Source organism: Phalacrocorax aristotelis, chromosome 2 (genome assembly GCF_949628215.1).
Source record: "Phalacrocorax aristotelis chromosome 2, bGulAri2.1, whole genome shotgun sequence".
In the NCBI taxonomy this organism is placed as follows: domain Eukaryota; kingdom Metazoa; phylum Chordata; class Aves; order Suliformes; family Phalacrocoracidae; genus Phalacrocorax; species Phalacrocorax aristotelis.
In genome coordinates, this window is record NC_134277.1 from 64,473,384 (window position 1) to 64,500,828 (window position 27,445).

General features: G+C 41.6%; 1 protein-coding gene across 1 annotated transcript; it reads right to left on the reverse strand.

Moving 5' to 3' along the window:
* SALL3 (spalt like transcription factor 3) lies at positions 1-27,445 on the reverse strand. The gene is made up of 4 exons (XM_075083876.1): positions 25,665-27,445; positions 8,131-11,067; positions 7,574-7,914; positions 1-6,594 (listed from the first exon to the last, which is right to left on the reverse strand). The coding sequence occupies exons 1-4, from the start codon at positions 25,741-25,743 to the stop codon at positions 6,163-6,165; spliced, it is 3,789 nt and encodes a 1,262-aa protein (XP_074939977.1). The 5' UTR covers positions 25,744-27,445; the 3' UTR covers positions 1-6,162.

Here is a 27,445-nt window from a genome sequence, read left to right on the forward strand (position 1 = left end):
AGAGGTTGCATAACATAGTACTGTAAATCAGATAACTCTTACCTGTAAAAAAATATTAAATATCATTTGCCAATCTGGGAAACAAATTACTTTCTGTTCAACGTCCAAATGATAGCAAGCATTACCTTTATAATTATTTAATTATTTATTTAAACATACTTATATACAGTGAGTGACTCATCCTGATATAATAGTTTGTTTCAACATAATCTAAGTAAAACTTTAATGATTTAGCAAAGGTTTTTAACACATTTGAGACTTAGAAACTTTCCTCATAAGCCTTCATAAATATAATCATAGTGACAATATGTCTTTTGTTGTCATGATTTCCAGTTTTTGTGTCTTTACTGAGGGCCAACACCATTTAACGATGTTTTAGTTGCATCTAAAATGGGTAATGCTTGAGCAAAGTATGCAACACAGTTTGAAATTAATTCTAAGCAGCTAGAGAAATTTAAAACGTACATGTTTATAGATACATGTATATTATATATTCGTGTATAATAATATATACACACAAATTTATTTTAAGTTTTAGCTTTAATAGCAAAAAGTACAGTAGAATTCCACTGATAGCAAGATTTGATTCTAGATTATCCATAGAAAATCGGTGCACTTCTTCTGAAAATCAATACAGGCTCAAAACAAAATGTGATACCAGATAATTCTCTGCCATGGTCTAAAACCAGTAATCAATTTGAACACCTAAATTATTGAATTAAACCCTACAGTAATCAAACAGATACTTGATAATGAAATATCTCCCTTGGAAAATGTTACTGAGTAAAATTTTGTATCAATCCCAAGCAGGTGAGTGTACAACATTTAGACTAAGGCCTCTCAGTCCTGACTGGAGCCTGTAGGTACTACTGGAGTACAAATAATAAATAATAGCACATGTATTGTAAAGTCTCTAAAATCAGTGATAATACCAAGCATTTTCCATCTTTGAAACACTGTACAAACATAAAACTATTCCTCACAACACCCCTGTGAGGTAGGTACAAAAGTATTACCCCATCTTTACTGATGGGGCAACTCATCCCAATACTACAAGGTGCTAGCTGACTCTGCAAGGGGGAGCTCACTCCCTGATTCTGAGGCCCCAGAAGTACGTAATTCTCAAGCAGAATCAGAGTCTAATTAGCGACTTGCCCACATCCCTAAAATATGTCAGTGGCACAGCCCGAAGCTGTTGGCTTTCACATTTGTCACTTTGTCAATTGATTGTGACATTCTCCCTTCTGAAAAAATAAAATACTATACATTGGTGCTTCGACATGCACAAACACATATTTTTCTTTTCATGAATCTGCTGATACCTTTAATATCTGCAAAGGGAAGGCATTTCCCTGTGAGTGCCTACCTTGTGTAGCAGAGCTGTAGCAAGATTCTCACATTCTACTTTTATGTGTAAAAGTTACAGGTTCTTTTACTCATTTATGTGAAGGACTGATTCTTCATATGATGACACCAAATTCTGTGTTAAGGGGCACAGTCATCCTTTTTTTTAGATTCAGCTTTCAGGATCTCCTCTAAAACTGGGATAATCCTGTGGTATGTACTAAAATATACGTATTCTCTTTTCCCTCTTTTTAAAAATAAAGTCCAGAATGCTTTTGCCTAGACATATTTTTAATATACTATATAGCTAGCCATTGTTTTGATGACATGTGAAGTAAAGCAAGACATCTGAACCTGGAAGCACTCCCTCTTGCACTGGTATAAATCTGGAGTATCTCCACTGAAGCCCATGGAGTTTCCAGCGGTGTAAAAGCAGGCGCAGTGAAGTTAGGATCAGGACTTCCATCCTCCTGACCATCTGTGGCTGCCCTATACCGGCAATGCTAACAAACTTCATGCCTTCATCTAGAGGAAAGAGTGAGGGCGACATGTTTGTTAGCAAATCCTGTGAGCTACGCACACATACCTGATCACATCACTGATGAATTCATCATTCATTATGTTAGTGTTACACATAGGTGTAAAAAACAGGCAGCTCTTTTGACTTCTGCAGAATTAGAGAAAAGGAAAAAAATAAAACACAGTATCTTCCAAATGACAGATTACATGCAGAGGAGTAAATTAAAGGCAACACAAATCCAGCGCAAATGCAGCTTTAGAAAAAACAAAGTATTTGCCAAGATAGAAAGGACAAAATAGGTAAAGGAACGGATAATACACTGAGAGCTAATACATACAAAAGAAAAAAAAGGGCAAAAATGTAGTTATGTCAATCATTTGTCATGCATGCTCTCTTTCTAATAACTCATGGAAAAAATATAAGTGAAGCGTTTGAAAGCCTTGCTGGAATTGTCACATTGTAAAACAACCCTCCTCTCAAAAAATCATAACTGGCAATTTTTCTGATTATATAGAGTTCCTACTTGGCTCTATTTTTAAACACCTGTAATTCAGCAGACTTTGACCATTTTTATGTGTGTAGCACATTTTATTATTTAATGTCTTCCTATAATAAGAAAAATAACCCATACATATTTAAAAATAGACACCATTCTGCTTTCACCTCTTTTTGGGAGGAGGGGAAGGCAGGTAATTTTCCTCTTGTGTTTTGAACAGAACCATAACTATCACTGCTCCGTTGATTTCCTTCTCCTTTGCATATCGTGTTTTCTCTCAGCAAGGCTCAGGGATGTGCGTGCAGGAACACAAGCACAAACCTATTGTTGTTGTTGAGTCACCAGAGGAAACTCGTACCTTCTTTGGGTAGGTCTTATAAAACAGAGTATCTTCATAACAAGGCCACTGAAAGATGATTAATATAGCTTTTTCTCTTTTATTTATCTTTTGTCCGTTTTAAATGCAGCAGGCATTCATCACCGGATTATAACAGCTTGAAGGTTACTCAAACATACAGCTTTTTTGCAGGAGATACTTAATCACATGCCTAAGCTTAAGAATGTAAATACTTTGATTTAAATCAATGTGAAAAAGTAATTTGGTTAAAGTTAGACATGCTTTGATAAATTAGGGTCTTGGAAAAAACCAGAAGAAACAAAGCCATGGGTTTAGCGTACAGGTTATGTCATTTGGAATGAATGGATGCGAGTTGTCAATTTTTTTTCTTTTTTTTTTTTTCTGTATTTAAGAATTTGAACTGCTCCTGATAAATTTGTTCCCAAATTTTACCATGCAGTGTATCGTGAATATTAGGCAGATGTTTAAACAATATGAAAAGGAGGCTTTTTTGGTAGACAGTACGTGATAGGTGTTCAGAAAGCAGTCAATTTGAAACAGTAGTCCTTCGAAAGGCTATTTTCCCCCCTCCAAAATGTCTTTTTTTTTTTGTTCTACTGTCTTGCGAGAAATGCTCTTACGATTTATTTTCATTGGAAAAGAGACTTTAATAATTATACCCCTTTGCACTGTTAATATATATTAGAATAGCATTTGAATATAAGGTGTCGACCTTATTCCAATTTTCAGAAGTGACGATTAGAAGTCATTGACACCAATCTACCACAAGTGACCTTAGTCTCATATCTTGCTCTGTTATTAGAATAATCAAGGAACGCAATTCAGAAATAATATTACATCCTGCATTTTATTCAATTCCATATGACAAAAATAGTAACCTAGACTAAGACATCCATTTCAATCAGTAGATGTGTCAAGCCAACAAGATTTAATAATAAAAAATATTGGATCTAGGTAATAATTCCCAGCTGGTTCAGGGAGGCTCCTAGCCCTACATGGTATCGCAGTATAAAAATAGTGTCTCTCTTCACCATGCAGAGAGGAATGACCTAACCCTGAATACAAAATGGGGTCAGTCTTACTGTACCATCATCAACCATCTTATTTACAACACTTTACATCTTTTTTCTTTTTTTCCTTTTTCATTTTTTCTTCTTTTTTTTTTTCTTTTTTTTTTTTAGGTTATACACATCCTTTAGGGAATAGAGATAACACTACGTGGTACCAAATACTAACAAAAATAAGTCACACCAAAAATGACACAGATAAATAAAAACATTCAATTGCTGAAATACAGCAACATTAAGCCACCTCAGTTTTCTTTTTTTTTCAATGCTTGGAAACACCCCTACCCACCCACACACTGTGTCAAAATAAAGATGTTATATTGTAGAGGTGTTACAGATATATAATTTTGCTTATATATAGATATATATCTATATATCTCTATCTCATCACTGTAGAAAACGGAGCTGTAGAGTTCATTGTTCATTTCCAATAGAAACAAACAGCTAATAAGTCTTTGAACCTCTTTTCACTCCATTACATGATGGCAGAAATAGTCCATCCATTTACAGTAATGGTTTTTGTGGTGTAAGAAAGATTGTCCTATTTTTCAGTCTCAACTGAGAAGACCTCACTGTCTGATTCGCTCTTCAGGGGCATAAAACTCCTTGCGCTGTTACCCAGCTACCCATAATGTCCCTCAAGCAATTCTGCTGGACGGAAGTTCATAGTGTCAACTCCACCATGCTTGTAATGCACAAAAATGAGGTAGTACACAAAACGGTTACTGTTCAAGTTTTGATTAAGCCCCAGTCTCCTCAGCATCCCCAGCCTAGCTTATGAGTGGAACCATTCCCTTCATTTACTCGGTGTAATTTAAACAACGCAATCAACATAAAATTATATTCGATTAATCAGAGTACATTGTGCTTTGGAGCAAACCGAGAAGATAATCAGCAAGAGTTGGAAATAAATACAGAATATTTCTATGTCACTACTGCTCACGCTGCCCAAAAGTTATTCTTTTGTTCCCATGTTATTAGGCAGTCGACATCTTTCTTGTGGGTATGTGTGAAAGAGACAGAAGAGATTACAGTAGAAGTAAACCTACACAATGTCCTCCTTCCTCTATCCTAGGCTTGTATTAATATCACACTCCTAAGATAAATGTATCAGAGTTCTGTCGGGGGTGGTCACGCTTTTAAGTGGGCTTTGTAGAAAAGTTAAATGAATCATTTCCATTTAAGAAATGGCAGGCCCCATATTTCCTAAGGATCTGACAGTTCTCTGCGGCTTTTCTGCTTAGTTAATAGAGATCTCTCATTGTTTGACCTTAAAACAAAACAAGAAACTGCAACAGGGTTCTCCTCCTTATTCCTTAAGTCAAAGTACTATTAATAAAATAGTTTACATCTTTGTTCAGTTTCAAATTATAGACAAACCTCCCTAATACAAAATACTAAAAGTGCAATAGTATAAATTAAGAGTTTGCAACCACATTATACAAACATTACCTTTTTATTGTACAGCTTTGATAACATGGAGTATTTACTCACAACTGTTTATAATGTTGTGAATAATTTATGGTGCTAAGGTTTGTCTGTAACTTGTTTTCCAATCATTGAGCTAAAGTCCACACTACATTTTTTTTTTCATTTAATAGAACAACTGTCCACATAGCAGCTACAAATATTTAAATAAAAAAAGGTTTGTTACTGACAGGTACTTGCACATGAAAAGCATGCTATCTTTCCCAATAAAACTTCACAATTTTGCCTGCATTGAAATAAACCACTTATTTATAGTAAAACAAAACTTGCTTTAAAAAAAAAAAAAAAGAAAAATCACATAGCCAGATGTATTTTGCAGTACAAAAGCTTCATTTAAGTTTGGGGCTAGTATATTGTCTGTTACCCGCATAATCTTAACATTATAAATACTACAGACAAGGATACTGTAATAATACACAGCATTGGGGTACTAAATCACTTATTTAAGATTAAGATTCCTAAAAACATAGTCCAAGTTGCTAACTAATTTGAACAAAACCATCAAATAAGTGTGACAGAATGCCGTAATGAAGCCCCCCTTTCACAGGTGATAGTAAGTTTTGTAAGAAGCAAAGTGGACGTAGACTAGCCTCTTTCTGTTTCTAATGAAGTTATCCCATGATTTGTTTGTTTGCTTGTTTTCTGTTAAATTAAAAGGTTTCAGAGTTCTCAGTAACAGTCAAACTCACTGTTGAAAGAAGTACCATGCAGATCTTGCAAGACAACTTTTCAGCAGCCACAAAGTTATGTATTTCTGCTATGGGTAAAACCTTAAAGGGAACCTATGCATTTAGGTCAGGAAACTAATGCTTAGCTTCAAAAGCTGTACATGGAACAGGACAAGTGTTGTGTCGAGTAGCGGTCCAACAGTTATTCAGAATGAATGCTTTTAATTTATGCCAATCTCTTTATTATCCTCAATAAACCTGGTGAATGGGCGACTGGCTCCCGTTTCGGAACTTGCTTTGTCCAGACCGACAATGGGAGGACTGCTGCCCGTGCGAGCTTTGTCCATGCCACCGGTAAGGTTACTTAGAGGCGGGATGGCGCCTCCGCCTAGACTTACTGGGAGCTGGGGAATGCCTCCGTTCTGTATGACAGAAATCTCATTGTTCTTCATAGCAAGTCCATTAGTGATAGCTGCAGCATATTGGTTCCAAAAATTGGGGTCAACATTCATGGCCCGAGCTGCCAGATCCTTCTGGAACATCTCAGAGAACTTGAGCGCGTCGCCACCAAGCAGAGCCATGGGGTTTTCCACGGAAAGGCGGCGGCCGCGGCGTGCGGGGGCATTATTCCACATGTGAGTTCCCATGTGAACCTGCGGAGCAAACAGGGACAAGAAGCACCCCCACGTTAGCACGCTCTGGTGAGGCGGCTGGTCTGAAATTCTGTTACTTACAGTATCACTTGCTTTTTTAAAAAAATGCCTTTCAATTCGCATTGAAAACAAATCAGTTCCAGTTAAGACACAGTTCTAAGGCCTGATCAACCTATACAAAGAAAACTCAGCTCCATAGTAATTTTTCGTGTGCATTTGATTCTTCTAAGTGAAAACAAATGCAGCGCCACAAGAATAAAGAGCACATATCCTCTTAGGTTAGACAATTTTACATGCAAGCTGGAAGTCCTCACAGGCTGAAGATTACCAAGGGCGTTACTTGTACTAGGAGATGGGTGTTTTCTCCTGCCCTTCCCCTTTTTATATCTTGTTTATTTTCATAGTATTTTATCTCATGTCAGACGCATTGATTATTTCGCTAAATTTAGTATTTTAAAAAGGGACATTTAAAAATGTGTTCCCCAGGCTGTGTCCTGATGGTTAACCAGACTGCGGGAATAAGAGGCGTCAGTCCTGCAGTAACCCGCTGTAAATCAGTGGGAAACAGCTTTCTAGTCTTTAATGGCTGCAAAACAGAACAGAAAATGGAAATTTGAGAGGCACTCAAGGAGCTGAGGAAGCTCTGCGTTTCTGGTTTATGGTGAGGTTATTTTGCACCGATGGTCCACAAGAACTGCCAGAACACATCCAAGAGCTGACTGAACGTGCCATCACGTCTGTCAGGAGAACTACAATGTGCATGCACGTACACCTGGAACCAGTTTTAAAGTTCGCATCGTTGCACAGCCGCTTTCCATTCCCTATCTTCAACACAGTGGAAGCGTAACAACCACCACTATACAGCTAGCTCCCTTCTCTCCTGTCTTTGGGACAAACACTTAGCACTAGGACCTGCTGAGTTCAAGCACAGTGCCTTAAACCCCTCCCCGAGACTTTACAGTTTTATTTGTCATCTTACCTTAAGATTCCCCTTTGTGGTAAAAGCTCTACCACAGATTGTGCAACCAAATGGTTTTTCACCAGTATGGGTGCGCTCGTGTATCTGCAGTGCACTTGCTGAGGAGAAGGTCTTCCCGCACGACTGACAGTTGTGCTGCTTGGGAGTCCGGCGAGGGGGGGGTGCCAGCATAGGGGTGATCCCCGGACTCATCACTGTCTGTGGTGCAGCAGGAACCTGGATTCCAGCTGGAAGCGAGGGAACCTCACCCAAAGAGATCGGCTTGCTGTGACCATTCACTTCCATTTTGATCATGGTAGGCGCTGTACTGGTGACCAGGCTAGGAGTACTTTGGCTGGGACCTAGAGTAAAGTTGGGTTCAAATAACTGAGAAGGCAGCTCTTTTAATTTGTGCGTCAGTAAGTGCTGTTTTAAATTACCCATAGTGGAACACCCACGACTGCAGACTGTACAAACAAATGGACGTTCTTTAGTATGGCTGCGGTAGTGAATTTCCAATGCACTCTTACAAGCAAAAGGCTTGCCACAGATATTACAAACAGTACTTTTAAACTTACCACGTTCTCTGTTCAGGAACAGCAGGCTAAAAGGAGCCTCCTCTTTGATGACCGGCCTTCCCGGGTTGGTGGATGTCAGATCTAATGCGCCTCCATTTTCAGTTGCAGGTGGTGGACTGTCTGGTTTTTCTGTCTTTAATTGTATTTCTTGTGGCTCTTCCTGGTTACTGAGACCTGGGGACTTTGATCTGAAACTTTCACTATTGCTATTTACAGGAGACAAAGCTTGCATGGAGGAAGAAGACTCTGACATTGCAGGGCTGCCTGCACTCTGGCTTTCGAGATCACCAACAGCTGATGAAGAGTCATTGCTCAAATGGTCACTTTCCCCTGATCCATTTTCTATGGATTTTAAACTGGTCAGCTGCTGACAGTTCATGACAGAATCAATCATTTTCATTTGATTCTCCAAAGCAGCAATACTGGAGATCACAGAAGGTGGCGAAGAAGGACATGACCCAGAGTAAGAGATAAGGGGTTTGGATGAGTCACTCGCTGTGTCCTTTAGCTCCGGGTCCTCTTCCATGGAATTTTCATCAATGTCATCGTCGAAGTTGCTCAGCGTGTCGACATTCTTCTCATCGTAGGAAAGCTCTGAGTCCATGGCATCCTGGAAGCCCTCTGGTAGCGGAGTGTTTGGAATTTGCCCGCCCATATGCATACGAATGTGCTGCTGAAGAACAACCGCATTTGTAAATTTCTTCTGACAAATGGGACACGAGTGCTGTACTCTAAGTGGTGGCTTCGCTCGATGAACTCCAAAATGTGTTTTTAGATTGCCTTTCGTAGTAAAGGCACGTCCACAAATTTTGCATTTAAATGGTCTTTCTCCTGTATGCGTTCTGTAATGCATCTTGAGAGCGCTCTGACAACTAAGCACACGGTGACAAATGACGCATTGATTTGGATCTGTCATCTTCTTATCAATGTTCTCCACTAGCTGTTGTAGTTTTGAGGTTTCTGATGTTTGCATAGAGTCTAGCAGACCACCGAATGGAAACTTTGCCTTAAACTGGTCAGACACTGCTGGAAGCACAGGGTTTGGGAGGCTTGTTGCAACACTGCTGTCTGTAACAGCAGTAGGAATTGAAGACGTGGAAGCTGTGGAAACTTGCCCACCTGCAGAAAGGTCCCCGAGCCGCGTGCTCGTGGGAGGCAGAGTGACAGCTTCTGCCTTGGTTAGAGATGGGCCACTCTGAACGGGCTGCGGGGATTCAGCAGACACTGGAACGCCCGACTCAGAAGTGTTGAGGCTCGGGGACAGAGAAGTGCATTCGCTGGAGGCAGGAGAAGGCCTCTGGGGTGACCTGCTCATAGGAGTGATACTTGGAGAATCTCCGTAACTGTTCACACCAGGTATAGTGGGGGGCAGCTGGAGCCCGATGGAAGTCGGGACGGTTGGTAAAACAGGTTTGCTGTCTAACCACGTTGTGACCGGCTTTTCAGGGGGCAGCGACATCCCATATGGGATTCCAGAGCAGGTGGGCACATTATCGAGGTATTCTGGAACAGGATAAGGGTTCATCTGAATATGAGGGTATTTCTCTTTATGCCTCTGAAAATGAACTTTCAGGTTGCCCTTTGTGGAAAAGCGGTTTCCGCATATGTTACATTTAAAAGGTCTTTCGCCTGTATGCGAGCGGAGGTGAATTTGTAAAGCACTGTCACTTCCAAAGACCTTGGCACAAAATCGGCATTTATGCTTAAAAAATGGATCCTCAGAGCTTGACTTGGGTTCAAACACTGACACATTTGGTGGCTTTCCTTTGCGGTGCTTCATAAGGGCAGACAAAGGATCTAGCGCGTTAGCCGTTGCAGCGATGCTAACCAGCGGATTGGGGAAGATCACACTATTTGATGAAGTCTGAGGTAGAAGTGGGTTTGGCAGGCTGGACACTGAGGTGAGGCTTCCATGTCCTATTGAAGGTGGAGTCGAAGCATTCTGGGGCTGTGAAGCACTGTTAGGAGCATTTGACACGGAAACGGGAGTTATGGACGTAATCGTGTTTGAGGAGGAAGGTACACTTGATTCAGGTGGGGCAGAAGAGCCACCGCTGGATATATTGGGCGTACTTGCTCCAGATGTAGGTCTTGAGATGTGCTGAGAGCCATCGAAGGCAGCAGCCTGACCACTAGTGGCCTGCCCCACGATGGCGGGAGGAATGACTGCGGTGAGCTGGACGGCAGCGCTGGTGGCAAACCCCTGCAGCTGGTTAGATGCCTGCCCAGGACCACCCTGGGCAGCCACAACCGGGTTGAGGGATGGCCGTAGTGGCTGGCGGTTCATCATTGCTACTTGACTGCGGATCTGCTCGATTAGCTGGAGCTGGTGAATCTGCTGCTGCTGCAAGGCCATGAGCTGTTCCAGGATCATGGGGATGGCCACGGCCGTCACCCCGCTGCTGATGCTCGCGGAGGCAGTGGTCCGTGCGCTCTGTGAGAACTGAGCGACTGCCACTTTAGTGCTTAGCAGAGTCTCTAGCGTGACATTGGTGTTTGGCATGTTATAGGTTGTCATGGAAGATGGTTCAGGGATCTGAGGTAGAGGAGTAGCTGTGTTTGAGGTGCCTTGATTCTGGAAACTTTTCTCTGCAGAAGTTTCTACCTCCATTGGCTCTTCTTCCTTTTCCGTGGTTTTTATCTCAGAGCTGTCATTGTTTTCTGCCTGGACGCCTTCTTCAGCAGCTTCACTCTCTGCCTGGTCACTGGGAGAGCTAGCGGGCGAGGGCTCGGGGAACTCCTCAGCGGGGGGTGGAGCTGCTTCATCTTCATTCACGATCAGCACCAGGGGGTTTTTAGTGCAGCTCTTCTTGTGCTCCAGGAAATCCGTCCACTTGAAGAACTCAGCGCAGCATTTCTCACAAACGTTGGTTTCTTCGCTTCCACTCCGGCTCTCGTTCCCGCTGTCACCATCATCTGCTCCTTCTCCTGGGACTGCTAGAAAATCAAAAGATTGTATCAGCCAATGACTTGCAAGACAACTCTCCCTACATTTAAAAATTTTGCACATAAGTAAAATCAATATTTTTTATTTTGTACAAATTGCCCCACTTCAACATTTCTGAGGTCCCAGCTTGTGTATTCTATGACTCTTTCTACCTAGCTAATCATTTTCTTAGCACAATCCATCAAATTATGAGGTGCTATCAATTGTGGATACTGCTTCTTAATGAAATTCCATAGAAGCCATTGATTTCCAATATTTTCATACAATTCACAGCACCTTGTCTGTTGGGTACAAAGCAAGCTTTCGATGGACTCATTAGGATTCCCCTTTACCATCAAGCTTCCTCATTTCCAGCAAAATTAGAGATGCCTTTGCCAGTTCACTTAACATTGCTGAACTAATCTGTAACCTTTCAAACTCAAATCAGCACCTGACAGGACAAACTGGGCCTCTGTTACTCAAGTGTGGTCCTGGACTACCTAGATTTATTATCTTTATACAGTGTTGAGACACCATGAATTTAATGTAATTCTATATAACCTTTTAAATCAATAAGCATTTATTTAACTTAAGAATTTTCAATGAAATGAATTCATTTATAAAAGTAAGAAGAGTGTGTAAGCACTTCTAGCATTTTGACTCAGAAAAGGAAAGTCTTCCTATCCCAAAGGTATGCGCATAAACTAGCATTACATCTTTTTGTACTTTGCTTAGAAATGTTGTTAAACGCCGCTGAAATTAGCTGTTCTGTGATATATAAACTGGATGTCTTACATCCTAGCCATAAAATTAATATTGTTAATACTTTCTGCAATTAATTGCCTCTGTCAGATGCAATATTTCTCCAGAAAAAAAAAACACATTAAATTACATGTTATCGCTTTTAGCCGATAGAGTTCATTTTAGCCAAAAGAGAGGTCTGTTAACAAACTAGAAATTACATATTTAAAATTCATTTACATTGACATATTTAACATGAGAATGTTGTAGTCAGGCACACTTTTTGTACCTATTTTCATCTATTCTCACAGAAAGACTCAGCAAATTATATGCTTGTGCCATAGTGGAAAACCCACTAATTGGTTACACATGTTTAATTACTGTTGTAGGCAGCTACTTCCTCTGACTCGCGTTACCCTCTTGTGCCGAATAACAAGCATGTTTAATGAACAGAATTCTAATTCACACCTGATCAAATAAATAGCTGCGCAGGAATAAGAAATCAACATACAATAACATTTTTAGGTTTTTATTTTGTCATGTGGGTGAGAAGGAATGTAGGTAATTACTCAGGTTCCATTTGCTGCTCTGGACATAACTGCTTTTCGTCAGCCCACAGATCGAGTGACAACAGCAAATCAGTTCAGCAGAAGAGAATGACAGCTGTAAATCAGTTTTTGTTACGTTCATTTGAGTACGTGAGAAAAGCAGCTCCGACTCTTCTTGCCATATCAATAATTTATTGTTTTGGGACTGAAAGAGAACATACTAAGATGTCTATTACTTTATTTTCTTTTATACCCAGGAAGAATGCTCAGCAAAAACCCTGTGCTAGGGTTTCAATTAAATAGCCATATTCTATTTCTCTAAGAAAAGAGATGTGGTCTCTTAATTGAAACAGAAAACAAAAAGAATATTTTCTGCAATCATGATATCCCAAGCTGCACTCTTATTTTATTTTCCTGGATCCTAATTTTTTTTTAATTAGCATCATAATTCAACATAATGCAAAAATTGCAGAACTAAAAAAATAAAAATAAAATAGCTGACCATTAACAAGTTCTTCTACTAAATTCTGCCTTGATATTAGAATGCTGGTAGTCTAAGTATCCCGTCAGAGCAAGGAATGTAATATGTATCTGTAATGAGGTTGAGCATAGCTAGAAGCAAAGACATAGCTGATTTGTATTGAAGATAGGCATAGTAAGCAAATAAAGCGTCCAATCCTTTTTCTACTAAAATGAATGGCAAAACTTCCATTGACATTGATGGAGCAGGATTGGGCCAATACCCTCAATATTCTAGTTTAGTATGAAAAAAGCTTCATGTAGCTATGAATATACCTGGCAATATTACCGAATGCCTAAGAAAAAGATTGCCAAGAAATTCAGAACTTATAATTAGAACAGAAACAGTTAAGAAAAAAGGTAGTAGTGTAAAATAAAAGGAAAGTGTAATCTTGAGACGTTCTGGTTACTTTTAAAAAAGAGGTTTTTACAGAACATTAACTATAAAATCACTTTTGACAAAATTACATGTCAGTTCTTTCAGTCTTTGCTGAGCTAAAACTCCCTACAGATTTCAGCGGGGAGTTTTGTCTGGTAAAGGAGATAAATCTATGCCCTGAATACTACTTCCTAGCCTTCTAGAGCATCTCAAACTTACTATTTCCCTGTACCTTCCAAAACTGTACCTTCAAAAAACTGTTAAGGTGGCCCAATATATTTATATATTTATACATCCAGTGCTTGCCACTAAATAAAATAGACACGCATTTTCTGTTGAGAAATGATCACTGACTTTTGTCTTCTAATTTTAAATATTATTTACACGAAATTCTACTGTACTTACTAGCTAAAAGGAAAACTTATTTGATTATTACTAGATTTTTTCCCCTTTTTTCCCTTTCAGGAGGGAGGAATAAAGTGCAATTGAAAACAGTCAAATATGATTTAAGACTTCTGCACAGAGCTGTTACACTGCTTATGTACATATATATATAGCTGTTGCTAGACAATAGTTAATCCTTAAGGTAAATGCTTCTGTAGAAACTTGACTATCACATTGTGCTACAAAAATATCACAGAAGATAACACGATTTACCACAGAAAAAGAGCATACTGGCCACAGGTATCCTAAAGCATATATTGAAAAGCCTAAAGCCTCTCAAAATGAGTAAGTGAAAAAGCAGGCTTCCAAACCACATTTTCAGTGCGTACTTCAGCTTTCGCAAAGTGAAAGCATGCAGAGCACAGACCAGCGAGGCACCCAACACGCTCGCCTCTCTCCAGAGTCTTTCTGAACTAAGACAACTCAAACAAATCCTTATTTACACTACAGATTTACATTTTTACAGTCAGGGGACCTGATCCTCTGGTCCTTATTCAGAATCTACTGAGTTCCCTGGCTGGTAGTACCCACCACGCATGGAGAAACCACGTCTCTCCTAAGGCTTTCACTGAGAAGATTTTCCAGTGCTTATTTCCAAATCTTGGCAAGCTGGGTAGGAGTTGCCTATTATTATGATGATTATTTATATTATTATTACTGCTACTACCACCACCACCACTACAACTACTGCTGCTACTACTACTATTAAGGCATACAGGTTAAGATGGAGGATTGATTCTAAAAGAAGTTGCAAATTGTGTGGCTCCTCTTCCAGCTTTTTATCTATATATCACTATTCTTTTGTTTAAGGAGAGATTTCTCTATAAACAAACCTTGAACAAAAGGTTTAAGTAATTAGTGATGGATTCAGGCAATGCAGCCATTCAAATATGGCTGTCCTCTGATCTAGAACGAGCTGATCAAACACCAGTAAGCTAATTACTTCAGACACTGTGTAGTAATCACCAAGCCCAAATGTGAACATTTAAAATCAAAACAGCTATTATTTTCTGTACTAGGAGACAGTCTCATGATCTATATATGGCAAAACTAATACGTACAATGCATAAGCTTCCAACAGAAGCATAAACTACCGATGCCCACAGCCTGGAGGAATCAATATGAACCTGTTCAGCATTTCAAGATAATAACCAGTCTAGTGTACTAATCTGTAAACTCTAAGAAGCAGAAGTTTGCATTTGAAATATAATTTGTGAAAAAGTACAACTGGAATACAGCAGTATAGGTGTTTCTCAGATGATCAGTGCTTAGCTCTGTTCTCAATGAAATAAATGGCTAGTTTTGTGCTATCGCAGGGGGACCAGCCTTGCACCCCTACTAACTGGGGATCTACAGCTCTGTTTTGTATTTCTCCTTCCCTCAACACGCAAGCCTTAAAAATAGTGAGAATACTTCTCAGATGACCAATACAAGTACATTCATCTCATCATCTGTCTTGAAATATTCAAGGACTGCTTCTGAAAAATATTTTAGAGGATAATGCTAGAGAGGGTTGTGTCCCTCCCCATCGTCCCCCCAAACCTGACTTCAAAGTAGACATACAAAGAACCTCACCACAGTATTTTCCATTTAGGATAAATTATTTTGGCATTTCCTAAGAAATCAAACAAGTTAAATCTCTCTCAAAGCTTCACTTTCTTGGCCTGGTAAGCAAGCAGGTGACACAGATGGCACCGAAGTAAATGCTACTTTGCCATAGATGACAGCGCATTCCCTGCAAAGCACACTGAGGCTCCTAAGACACTTCACAGAACAACAGACTACGGGCTCAATCCAACAACTCCTACTCATATGAGTAGCCTTTACTTGCATTAGAAACACCTCTGAAATTAATAGGACTGAAAGAGTACGAACTAGTCGTGCAAACAGCAGCCTTTGTGGTCTTGCCCCAAACAAGCACTCGGGGGGAAAAAGCAGCAAGACTGAAAATAACTATTGATAAATATTTTTAATATCTATAGGTGTACTGCAGAAATGGACGTTGCCCCAGTATTTCACAAATTAGGTTTTTAACATCCCTTTCAGTAGTACTTATTAATATGGAAGTACCAGGTACTGTATTTATTGTTGCTGTTGAAGTGTAAGTCCTCACCGACTTCTACAGAGAAAAATGCTTAAAAGCATATGCCTCCACATAAAAGGATATTTTCGTTGTTTTTGTTAAAACTCAATCACTTTATGAATGACAGAAAGCAATACCAAAATTTTACCATTACTCCAGGTTAATAAAAAATTTAAATGTTAAAATTGTAAGCTAAAAATTAATTTCTGTTTTTAGTTACAGCATACACCTGTTACAGGAAAACACAGCATTTTTCCATGTTTCCTTATGTTTTATAGCTTGCTTTCATTTTCTGATATCACTTAAGTGATTAAATCCCCTAAGTACCGAAGAATTTAATTTTTTTCTTTTATTTTTCCTGAAGCGAAGCAATCATTTTTATTATTACAGTGAAGATGTGGTGCAGTAAAAATTTTCACGGACTTTAGGGGAATTAATCAAGCACTTGCTTAATCTTATGGACATGGGCTGAATTTTGCAGTTCTTAGTTACACAAAAGGTGTTGAATGGGAGTTTTGTCAAGCAGTCAGGATCTCAGCCACTAATAACCTCTCAGTTATTTTCTTTTTCTCATTAGCAGTCTAACAGCTAACAGACTAATCTGAAGCTGCTACAGGATGCAAGATGAATTACAGCACATAAAGCTTACCCTATGAAAACAGGTGAAAAATTGCAGGCAACATCTCTCAAACGGTACCCGGGGCGAGCTCCGGTGGCTCCAGCAGAGTGCTGTCAGGGACTGGCCCTAAAATTAGCCCACAGAAATTCAAACAGAGGTATTTTGAGAAAGTCACTTTGGGATGGTGATACCTGAAGCCGCTCAGGTGTTCTGCTGACTCAATGAGCGGGGTGCAAGGGGTTGACACCGGGAGGCTTTGCTCTTCCACCCTCACTGAGCGTACCCACCAAATGCTTTTCAAGCTGGATCAATGCATAGGCTGCAGGGAGGATGGTGTTGGCCTGCATTCTCGCCATCCGAGAGGAAAGGAGAGGGCTGAAAGGGTGCTGTGGGTCCTTCAGTCACTGTCAGGAAATGTGTAGGGTTGAGAAAAAAAATTGCCACAGCTTCTGCCTACACGCTTGCGGGATTTGTAAACCTAGCTTTACTTGTTCTGGATTTTTACCACAAGCATATGTCTCTCCGCTCTGTGTGAGAGGAAAGCCTCTTGCATCATGTGCAAGGGAGAACATAATGAACGGATGCATCAAAAATGCTATCATCTACTTTTGTGAAACAGACGGAAATTAAACATTGCATTTGAGTCAGGTTAATTCTGAAAATGTATGCTGTTTATTAAATGCCCCCTTTCTAAGGACTAACAGCTTCCAGTCTGGAAAAAGCCCCAACTGACTCCACCATGTTTCATCTTTGCCACAGAATCTTTTCGTTTTGTCTCAACTTAAATCACTTCTAGTTCTGTACATGTAAATGACCTGAGAAGCACCTTTTCAATTATATTAAGAAAAGACTATTACAATCAAATGCTCTCTGGCAAATCAGTATTTTGCTATATTTGGTCACTCTGTATTGTAGAATCCTCAAATTATGTATGATTAATAAGACACTTGGGTGAAATCAGGTAAGAGAATCAACGTTTTCTAGGCTTTCATCTATTTCAAATTGCTGATACCTTCCTGAAGCATTCAGCCAAAAGTGTCTTGTAAAGGAATCCAACAAATGTGTGAGTAAAATATTTTCTGAAGCTTCTTTTTAGATTATATGCAATAATACAAATGAAAGCATGGAGAAGTGTGGTATGAATTGCTATTATTTCTACATTCAGAGCTGCCTAATCGAGACTTAATATTTTCTAAATGTAGGAATTTCTTTCATGAAGAAAAAAAAACCCACTGATCTTTCACTGAGAAGCAGTGTACGAACTGTGAAGAAGTTTCAGAAAAAACCTCCATTTGTTAACAACAGCTAAAAATAAAATGTCTGCTAACTGTGAAGACAGATGTATAAAATGCTCTCACATGCAAATCCAATAATCATTTCAAAGTGCAGCTCACAGCATTTTTGTGTAAACGAGCAATATTATAAATAAAACTCTGAGCATAGCAACAATTATTTACTACTCTTATCACCAGAATACACAAACATATTTTTCCCCAACCGCAATTTAAATAAGGTAAAAGAATGCATTACAAAAACCCCATACTTTTGTTTTCAAAAATTATATTCATTTGGAAACAATAGCCTTGTAACAACGTATTGATCCTTGAGAAGAACAGTATTACTTTTTCCTTAGCTTTATCATCTCTTACAATTGATGGAGCTTTTAAAGAAAGTTTTCTTAAATTGTTAGAACACGTTTATTTTCTTGCAAATTAATTCTTTTTAACTCTTTATGATAGCTTTGAATCCCATAAAGAAAGATGAATTATCACATACTGAGCCCAAGCTGTGAAACAGGAGGAGACAAATAGAGACCCCTACTGTGTTTAACAATGTAGAAGAAATTCCAGACTCAATAGAAAAATTTTCTGTCCTTTTTCTCAGACCACAAAAGCTGTTAGTATGGATTTGAACAGTGGAGGGCACTCTTGCTATGCAAAACCCGGTACTGACCTGGCACACTCGGTTTGATCTATTCAGTAGCCTAAATCTCAGAATTTGTTAAGTAACAGCCACCTGTGGCACAGGCACTAACTGTATTCTGTTCAAAACATTTGCAGTTTCTAATCTGTGCAGTGAAGCACTTCGTTATCTCAAACACTGGCACCTTTCTACGTGTACGCAGATGTGGAACAGATGCAAGCTTCACAAATTGTTTGGAATATTTGTGCAAGATATTGTATTAAATGAGACCTGCGCTATGTTTTTCAAAATCGTATAAACAGCTATTCGGCTGGCTGTTACGGCATGGGTACGTTAGTTCCAGGTTGTCTAGAATTTGTGTACAAACATGCTGATGTTTGTAGGAGCTATGTTTATTTGGAACGCATCAGGTTTTATTTGGAATCCTAAAAGAAATCGAGGTCAATACTTCTCACAGAGCTGACATGAAAAAGACATTGAAAAAAACCAAAACCAAATAAACTAGACGAAAGAAGCAGAACACCAGATTCTGCATATCTTTCCTATTTTGAAAAGTATATAATTAACCACATCTTAAACTACATAACTCTTAACACCCTGCAGAATGAAGCCAGCCACTCTCTGAACGACCACAGAAATCCTGACAAATTTGTGTTTGGAGGCTCACGACAAGAGAAACCCACGTGAGGGCCCGATCCTGCATCTCCTGGGCATCTCAAAACTGAACTTACAAGTACTGGACTCAATGGCACTACTCCTTTGAGGAAAATTATTCACATGCAGGAGTGCTTGAAAAAGCAAACCCAGAGCGATTCAACGCCGGTTGTGCAGCTCAGTCATTTTGCTCATTTACCATCCCGTACGCTGCGGTATTGCACAGGATAGCAAAGTGCATAAAGATCTAAACAAATTCATTAGTTTTCCCATTTCCAGCTTTGGGGACGTTACGACATCAGCAAAATAATAAAATAAAATTATCAAAGGGCACCAGTAGAAGGGATCACCTGAAACACTGAATAGCGGGTCAGTTTTGATTAACTGAAACAAAAATACTGCGGCACCTGCAGGGTTAATTAAGCAGCTCAAGACGCTGGGCTTTACAAAAGGAAACCCTTTTCCTTCTTTAAGAACTGTAAACACTTGTGCTGAACTAGATGGGCATTTGATAAGCTGTACAGCATGTAGCAAACTCAGAGGGATCTCTAGTTAACACTCAAATTCAGTGTTAACACTTAACAGAACAGTGGTAAGCCGTGCTGCCAAGGTCAACTGCACAGATGTACTAATTGTATTATGAGCTTGACATCTAGTGGCCACCCCTGGCAGGGCAAAGCAGGCAAAGGTTAAATCAGCAAGCCTTGTCAAAGCACTTCTAACTACCCACCCTCAGGGAGAGTCCCGGGGAAGCTGTCTGGCACGCTGCAATCTCACCTTCTCCCCGGCTGCGCTCCCGCAGCAGCCCCCTGCGCGACTGCACAGGGCAGCACCCACCCACGCAGCACCCACCTGCGCCTCCCGCGCCCACGCACCCACCGGGGCCGGCCGGCCGGCGGCTCCTGGAGGAGGTCCACAGCCTTCCCAAACATTTCCGCGTGCCTCGCTCTCTGTGTCAAAACTTTGGAAATGTTCTGGTGTTTCTTTTTCAACCACTGCTAGGGTCCAGATTTTGGGGGGGAGTGGTGGAAGGGGGAGGGGGGGAACCAGTATTAGAGATTGGCAATCAGAGTTTCAGAAGGGCTCTTCTTAAAGGTTTAGCTTTCCCCATAATAAATGTTGTTCAAGTGGGCTCACTTTGTGTGCCCTAACTACAGCAAGGAAATACTAAAGACCCTGCTCTTTGGGCCAACGTCTTTTCACTTTTCAAGTTAAAAGAAACACATTTCTAAAATGTGTTTCATTATGGTTTTCCTTCACCCTTTTAAACAATTATTTTTCTGGCTTTCCCAGTTTTGAAGGGGTTGTCCTTGATAAGAAGAAATGCACTCTATGTCCAACAGCACTACAACTCAACCAGCTCCTAAAAGTATATTTTGGCCTAAATTCCCTCTTTTTTTATTAATGGAAAACCTTCACTGTATTTAGTGGGAAATTTTAAGAGGGTGAAGGAAACAGGATTTTGGCCCTTTACATTGAAATGTACCATTCAATAAAAAATTACTGCTGGAACTAGATTTACTCATGCTTCCTCTGAAAAAAAAAATATAGCAAATTACTCTCATTTTAGAAATGCAATACTGTGAAAGAAATTATTTTTACATGTTTTATTTTGGAAAATGTGTCAGTACTTAACTATTTTAATGTCATGCCAGACCTGGTTTATTATCAGCAGAAGTGATTGACTCATGCACTGACTGATGGACAGTCAACAGAAATGCTTGTCCTGGCTTGGCAGTCAACAAATCAAATGAAGGAAAGCTATCCAGAAAATCTTCCCAAGACTCAAACTATTTTTCAGAAATGGCACTAATAGTCATTCTTAATTTGTTTTTTTTTACTCTTTTTAAAATGCCACCCATTTTTTGAATTGTAGCTTTTCCTCTTTCTTAGGCAAGGAGAAATAATTTTCCACCGCTAAATGTACGCATATTAATAGCTTAATTACACAGAATTCAAACCAACACCTTTCAAAATTTCCTCCCTCCCACTCGGAAAAAAAGAACCCTAATGTCTGCCTCAGGAGATGGTAAGACTTCTTCAAGATCAGCACCACCAGATAAAATCTGACCCAGTTTTGTCTACTTTCATTGTTACACATACAGCAAATTGGCTGATTGTTGTAGTTTCCTTATTATTCCAAATATTTTCCTACTGCTAACACAGTTCAAAACAGAATATTTTTTAAATTATACAAATACAGATGTTACTTAGTTTGAATGTTAAGTCTCTACCGTAAGAGCAGAACTATTTATACAAAGTTTCAATTACCGTTTCTCATCAAAGGGACAATTTATAGCAGCACTTATTTGGCCTTTATTTTTCAAAACAAAAAGCCTTCTCTTAGAGTTGCCTCAGAACAAACATTTGCAAAAATCACCTAAGTTTTATGTGTACTGACAGCTGCTTGTGACTTCTCAATTTTTAAAGGCAATAGCGTCTAACCAATGAGGAATAACCTCTGTTTCGTACGTAGGAATGTCCCTCCAAAATGTGGTTTTACCCTCTGTATATGCAGATAGAGTGAACGCACTCAGATGAAGCTGGCTGCTCCACAGCAAACTGTGTCGTTGCTGGAGCAGAGCATGTGTGTCTGTGTACATACTCCAGAAGAATACCGAGTGCAGTCAAAACTGCTCAAAACTGCACAGCCCAGTCCCACTTTACCAGGATGAAAAAGATCCATTAGTTTAGACTACGTTGCATGTATGGAAGAGCAGGGGGAAAACCAGGTCCAATATTTTAAAAAACGATTGCAAAAGGCCCATTAGAAAACTGTCATTACACAGTGCACTACAAGGTATCCCTTCTGCCTCAGACTAAACAATGATACATCTTTGCCAGAAACTTCGCACGAAAAAGTCCAAAGCATCATTTGTCATCACCCTTACCAGAACCTCACTTGCACACTCTAAGAATCACTTTTCAGCATTACAAGAACCCCCTTATCCCCTGCTTCAGAAATACGGAAGCTATAACCATGGTTTAATACAAAAATTAATCAGAGTTGAAGCATGTGCATTGTATCTATAATTCTGATTCGTTTGTAATCTGTTGAATTAGGGAAGTGTATTAGAAATGTAATTCCAGCTATTACAATGCTTTACATTTACTGAGCAACTGAGATTACTGTATTCTACAGGCAGTCATTTGAGTCCTTCTGCTGCTGTTTTTAAATGATTTCCATCATATATTCTAATTTAGTAACCCCAAAGTGTTTTTTTAATAGGTATCTTTTGTTCACTCTTCTACCATGCAATTATTCAAGTAATATATCATCACCAGCTGTTTGCTAACACTTCCTTTCAAAATTATTAAAAAATATATTTTTAGCATTTCACTTTCGACAAATAATTTTAAACGATTTTGAGTGTAAATCTGTAGTTGATGACATTGCTAATTATCTTCAGATCTCCAACAGTTTCTCACCATTATGACACTGCCCTGTTTGAATGCAGTTGTGTTATGCTGTAGCCCAAGCTGGCTATAAAATGATTTGTTCTGATTCTAAAACTTCTGTGGTAATGTTAGCACGAAAGTTGTGGTGAGACCAGTCAACTTAAAATCCGGCCTAATGTTTATCTTCTGTTCTGCTCCCCAAACTGCCAGGCTTCTCTCTGCTACTACGAATGTCCCTTCACTCCAAAGATTACATTTATGGGACATTAATTTTTAAATGCTTGACTTAAAATCTATTTTGAGGGGATATGAAACACGATTTCATTAAATAAATAATAAGCTTCAATTGCTTAATCTTGTGTTAACAACAACTTCCACCTTTGAAGATAAACAGCCAAATCAGTGGAAAGGCTACATGTATCAAATAATACCCCTTAAACAGTTTGCTTGCTAAAACTGACAAATATTCTCGCACTGTGCAAACTATTTTTGGCCTGTTGCAAAATACACTCAGGAACTGTAGCAATATCTTGATTACAGCTGTGAACAGAAAGGAAGAACACTGACTTGACAAAAAGTGTTTTAATTCACGAGATTTGGAGCGCTCATTATATCTGGCCTATAAAACTGCTTTCGGTACAGCAATCGTTAGGCTTCCTAATATAACGTGTAAATGATTTACATTACACTAACGTGCACTAGATAGCCCTCTGCTCGTGTATCCTGCCTCCACCTTGTTCACATTTCTCAAATGAAAGTGCAAAACCAACAGCACTACTTTAGCTTGTTAACTGTTAACTATAAAGGCTTTCACTCTATCAATTAAAATATGTTTTAATAAAAGGAAACATAGCGCATTTTGATAACAGCCTTCTAAGGCTGAAAAGTATTTACGTTGTTGCATTTTAGGGCTGCTGTGAAAGCCGATTTTGTGCTATTCAGGGACCACAATAATAACGCTTTAAAATTCCTCACTGGGATGCAATGTAGTCCTTTTGATGGAAAGACTGTCTTTCTCATTCGCCAGAAATAAATCCATTCATTTGATCATGTAGTCATTGAGGGCAATACAAAACAAACCAAGTGTGAGAAATTCTATGTGATGAAGTAAACAAAACAAAACCCCCCAAAAAAGGGGGAAAAAAAAAAACATTTCCATGACAAAAAGATTCTTTGTCCTTAATCTACCCACCATATGCAAGCGTTTCTTTTTAGCATATCTCTTGTTCTAATCTCGGGTGACATGGCTACATAGATAAGATTCACAAAACAAAACAAAAACCTAGTTTAACAATTTTTTTCAATTTATTAACTCGACAGGAGTGTCATAATGAAGTAGTGGGGTTTCATTTTTCTGTACTGAAATGGATTCAGAGCCTGTAAAACTTTATAAGGCTAGCGATAAATGCTTAGTCCTAGAACCCACCCCAACAAATCTTGTTTACGTAACAAAATACTAATTCTCATCTGTTTGGCTATATTAATTTATTTTACACGACCACTGTTTCCTAAGGAAAAAAAAATAAATTTTAAAAATGCACTGCTTTGCTCCTCTGCTGTGACAGAAGGAAGCGTTTCTCTGTGTGTCTGTTATTGTCAACACCCAAGTGGGTTTTCCTGGAGCAGCGGCAGCAGCCCCGGCCAGTGTGGGACCCACTCTCTGGCTCCCCAAATACCCTGGGAAGGAGCAGGAGGCTTAACGATTTGCCAGTCTGACAGATGTTTTAACCTGATGAAGTGGATTCACGCTGCCTTAAGCTTCAGGGCTGTAAAGTTCAGATACAATAGTCAAAATCCTCCTCAGGCTTCAACTTTGCTGCCTTTCTCTCCCCACAGATGCAACTTAAAAGTCATTATAGTTTCGAAGCAGGAGAACGACTTTTTTTTTTTTCTTTTCAAAAGGAGGGAGAGGGGGGGATAAAACAGTGGAGCAAGGGGCCTACACAGAAAGCAGAAAAGATTGGGGCTCCCACTTGGTTATACGAGAAACTATGAAAGCAGCGGGCTCTGTGCAAAGAGGAAAAGAAAAACTTTCAAGTGGAAGCTCTCAACTTAGCCCAGGAAAAGTGAGTATGGGCTGTCGCGTCCCTTTGCACGCTGCAATGCCAAGGACTACTAAGGAAATTAAAACTAGGGAAAAAAAAAAAGGAAGGAAAAAAAACACCCTGCAGCCCTCTTCTAGAAAAAAAAATTACAGCAAAGTGGAAATAAGGAGTGATTACGGCCCAAATCTTTCCAGCTTTGGACACTTGTTCACTAGCAGCCCGGGCAGCCCAGATGCATAAAAGCAAGTGTGCGTGTGCCTGCGTGTGGGGAGGGAGCGAAGAATGGCGGATGGGCAAGAAAATAACCCTTCCCCACTGCCTGCAGCCGGCGCGACGGGGGCTGGTAGCGGTGGTGGCACTCCGCGTCACCTACCACTGGTAATAATTACAGTCCCGGCAGAACCAGGAGGCGAAGGGGGAAAGGCAGCACCGGGGGGGGGGAGGCTGGGCGAGGGGGCGGGAAGGCGAAAAGCTGCTGCTCAACCTTCTCGAAAATAATCAGCTCCGCTGGCCCCCGCTCCCACCGGGGTCCTCCGCCACGCCGCCGCCCCCCGCTCCGGGGGGGGGGGAACGGGACAGCGGCCGGGGCAGCCCCAAACCCAAGGGGGCGCCTCCCCTCCCAGGCTGCGGCCGGGGGAGCCGCCGGCATCCGCCGCGGCGGGTCAGTCCCGGGGGCGCGACCCGGGGCCCGGCAGCCCCCCGGTCCCATCCCCCCCGGAACCCGCAGCCCCCAGAAGGGCACCTCGGCCCCGGGCGCCCCAACTTTCCTGCCGGCGGGGCGAAGGGAACATGGCTCCTGCCCGCTCCGACCCTCCGCCGAGGGGAGCGGGGCGGGGGTGGGGGGGAAAGGGTACCCGGAAAAACAGAGAGAGGGAGCGCAGCGGAGAGGAGGAGGAGGAGGAGGAGGAGGCAGGCGCTGCTCCGAGGTGCCCGCTCATGCAGCTGCCCGAGCCCGGGTGAGCGGAGAGGGAGGGCCGAGCCCGCCGCCGAGCCCGGCCGCGATAAAAGCGCTGGGGAGGCCGGGAGGGGGCTGCTGGGAGGGCTGGTTAGTCAGGGGGTGGGCTGCAGAAACTTGGCTAAACTGCGAACTTCTCAGTTCCGCTGCCTCTTCCCCCAGCTGCTCTAATTCCCATTCTCCCGCTGCAGAGTAATTGCGCTCCCATGTTCACCATCACCATAAATCCACCTATCTCCATCCGAAACACATTCACAAAAGGAGAGAGAGAAGGAGAAAGAGGCGCCGGGAGCTCTTACCGTGCTCAGAAACTACCTCCGCTTGCAGCTCTTCGTCCGATTTGAGATGCTGGGGTTTCGCTTGCTTTCGACGAGACATGCTGCTAACTGAGCCGTCTTGACTCTGGTTTTTGCAGAGGCATCAGCGACGTGGAGGTGGAAAGGGGGGAGGAATTGGGAACAGAGGGAAGGGGTGGGGGGTGGGGGCTGGAAATAATTGTTCGCTAATAAAAGTCGAGTTGCAAAACAAACCAAACAACAACAGAAAAGGCAACCAACCAACCCCCAAAAAAAAAAAAAAAAAAAAAGCGAGGCTAACCAGCCAACCAACCAAACTGGGAGTGAGTGAGTGAGCGGGTGAGTGGGTGAGCGAGCGGGGGATTAGCCGGGCGGGGTGTGCGCGGTGCGGCGGGGTGTGCGCGGCGGGCTGGGGCGGCTGCGCGGAGCGCGCATGGGGCTCTGTAATTATGATTGTGAATAATGCATGGCGATTAATGGTGCTGGGGGCGAGCGCGGATTGGCGCGGCTCCAGCGGACTCAGGCTGCATATGTAAATGAAGGACGGGGCTCCGCAATTAGCCGCTTCGCTCCGCCAAACGATGCGTCTCCCCGGCACCGGCAGCGCCGCCTGCGAGAGGCACCGACCGCGGCGGCGGCGGCGGCGGCGGCGGCAGCAGCGGCGGCGGCAGCGAGACACACACGCACCACGCAGGAGGGCTCTGTTTTGCACACACTTTACACAACATATGTGCAAGGTTCACTTGTTGGGGGAGGTCACGATCTTCGCTTTCCCGTCTGTCTTTCTTTCTTTCTCTCCTTCTTCCCCCCCCCTCCTCCCGGCTCTCAGTTTCTTTTGCTCTGCTTTCTTCTGCTCTTTGCTTTCTTTCTTTCCTTTTTTTTTTCCCTTCTTTCTTTCTTTCTTTCTTTTTCTTCACATCAGTCTGCGTCCTTTTCTCTCTTGGTCTCTCTTTTCCTAGAAGTTGATCTGCAAGTCATCTGATTCCTGGGTGCGTGTGAGTAATTTCTTCCCAGCAGGAAAAGAAACTTTTGTGTATGCTTTTTCTTTTTCCCTTTCTTTTCGGTGCGCGTGTGTGTTGCTCCGCTCTTCTTTCCCCTTGATCTTCACATGCCTGTCTTTAGCTCTTCCTCCATCCTGCCTCCTTTTCCGTCGCTCTTTCTCCGTCTCCCCTTCCCGGCTGACTTTTGTTCTCTCCTCTCTGGAAAGCGCACGCACGCACACGCAGAAGACCTTGGGCAGTTTTGTCTTTCACCTCTCCTTCCCTCTTCTTTGTCTTGCAGCTTCTTTCTCCAAGCAGAGACTCCCCGTTGGTGGTGGTGGTCACTTCCTGTTGTCCATTGGTAGGAAGTTTTTTTTTTCCTTTCTCCCTCTCTCTCTCTCTGTCAGGTTGGAATGACTTTTTGTGACACCCCTCGCCCTCCCCCCCCTCCCCCGGCTCAGGCGTGTGTCCTGTTAGCTAATGACAGCGGTCTCGCGTGTGCGCCGATGAGCAAGTCCTCGGTCTCCAGCAAATAGTAGCGATCCTCTCCCCGATTTGGGGGGTGGGGGTGGCCGTTGTTGGTGTCGCAGGGGCGATCCCCCCCCGCCCTCCCCTGCCCGGCCCGGCTGGCGGCGGCGGCGGCGACAGCCGCTCCCTGCGCGGCGGCTCCCCCGCTCGATGCCTCCGCTCCGTGCCGAGGAGCGCTGGGCGCACCGCGGCCGCTCTTGATTTCGGGCAGATAAACTTTCAAGTTTGGGAGCGGTGCGGGTCACACGGCAGCTCCTCCTACTCTCCTCCTCCTCC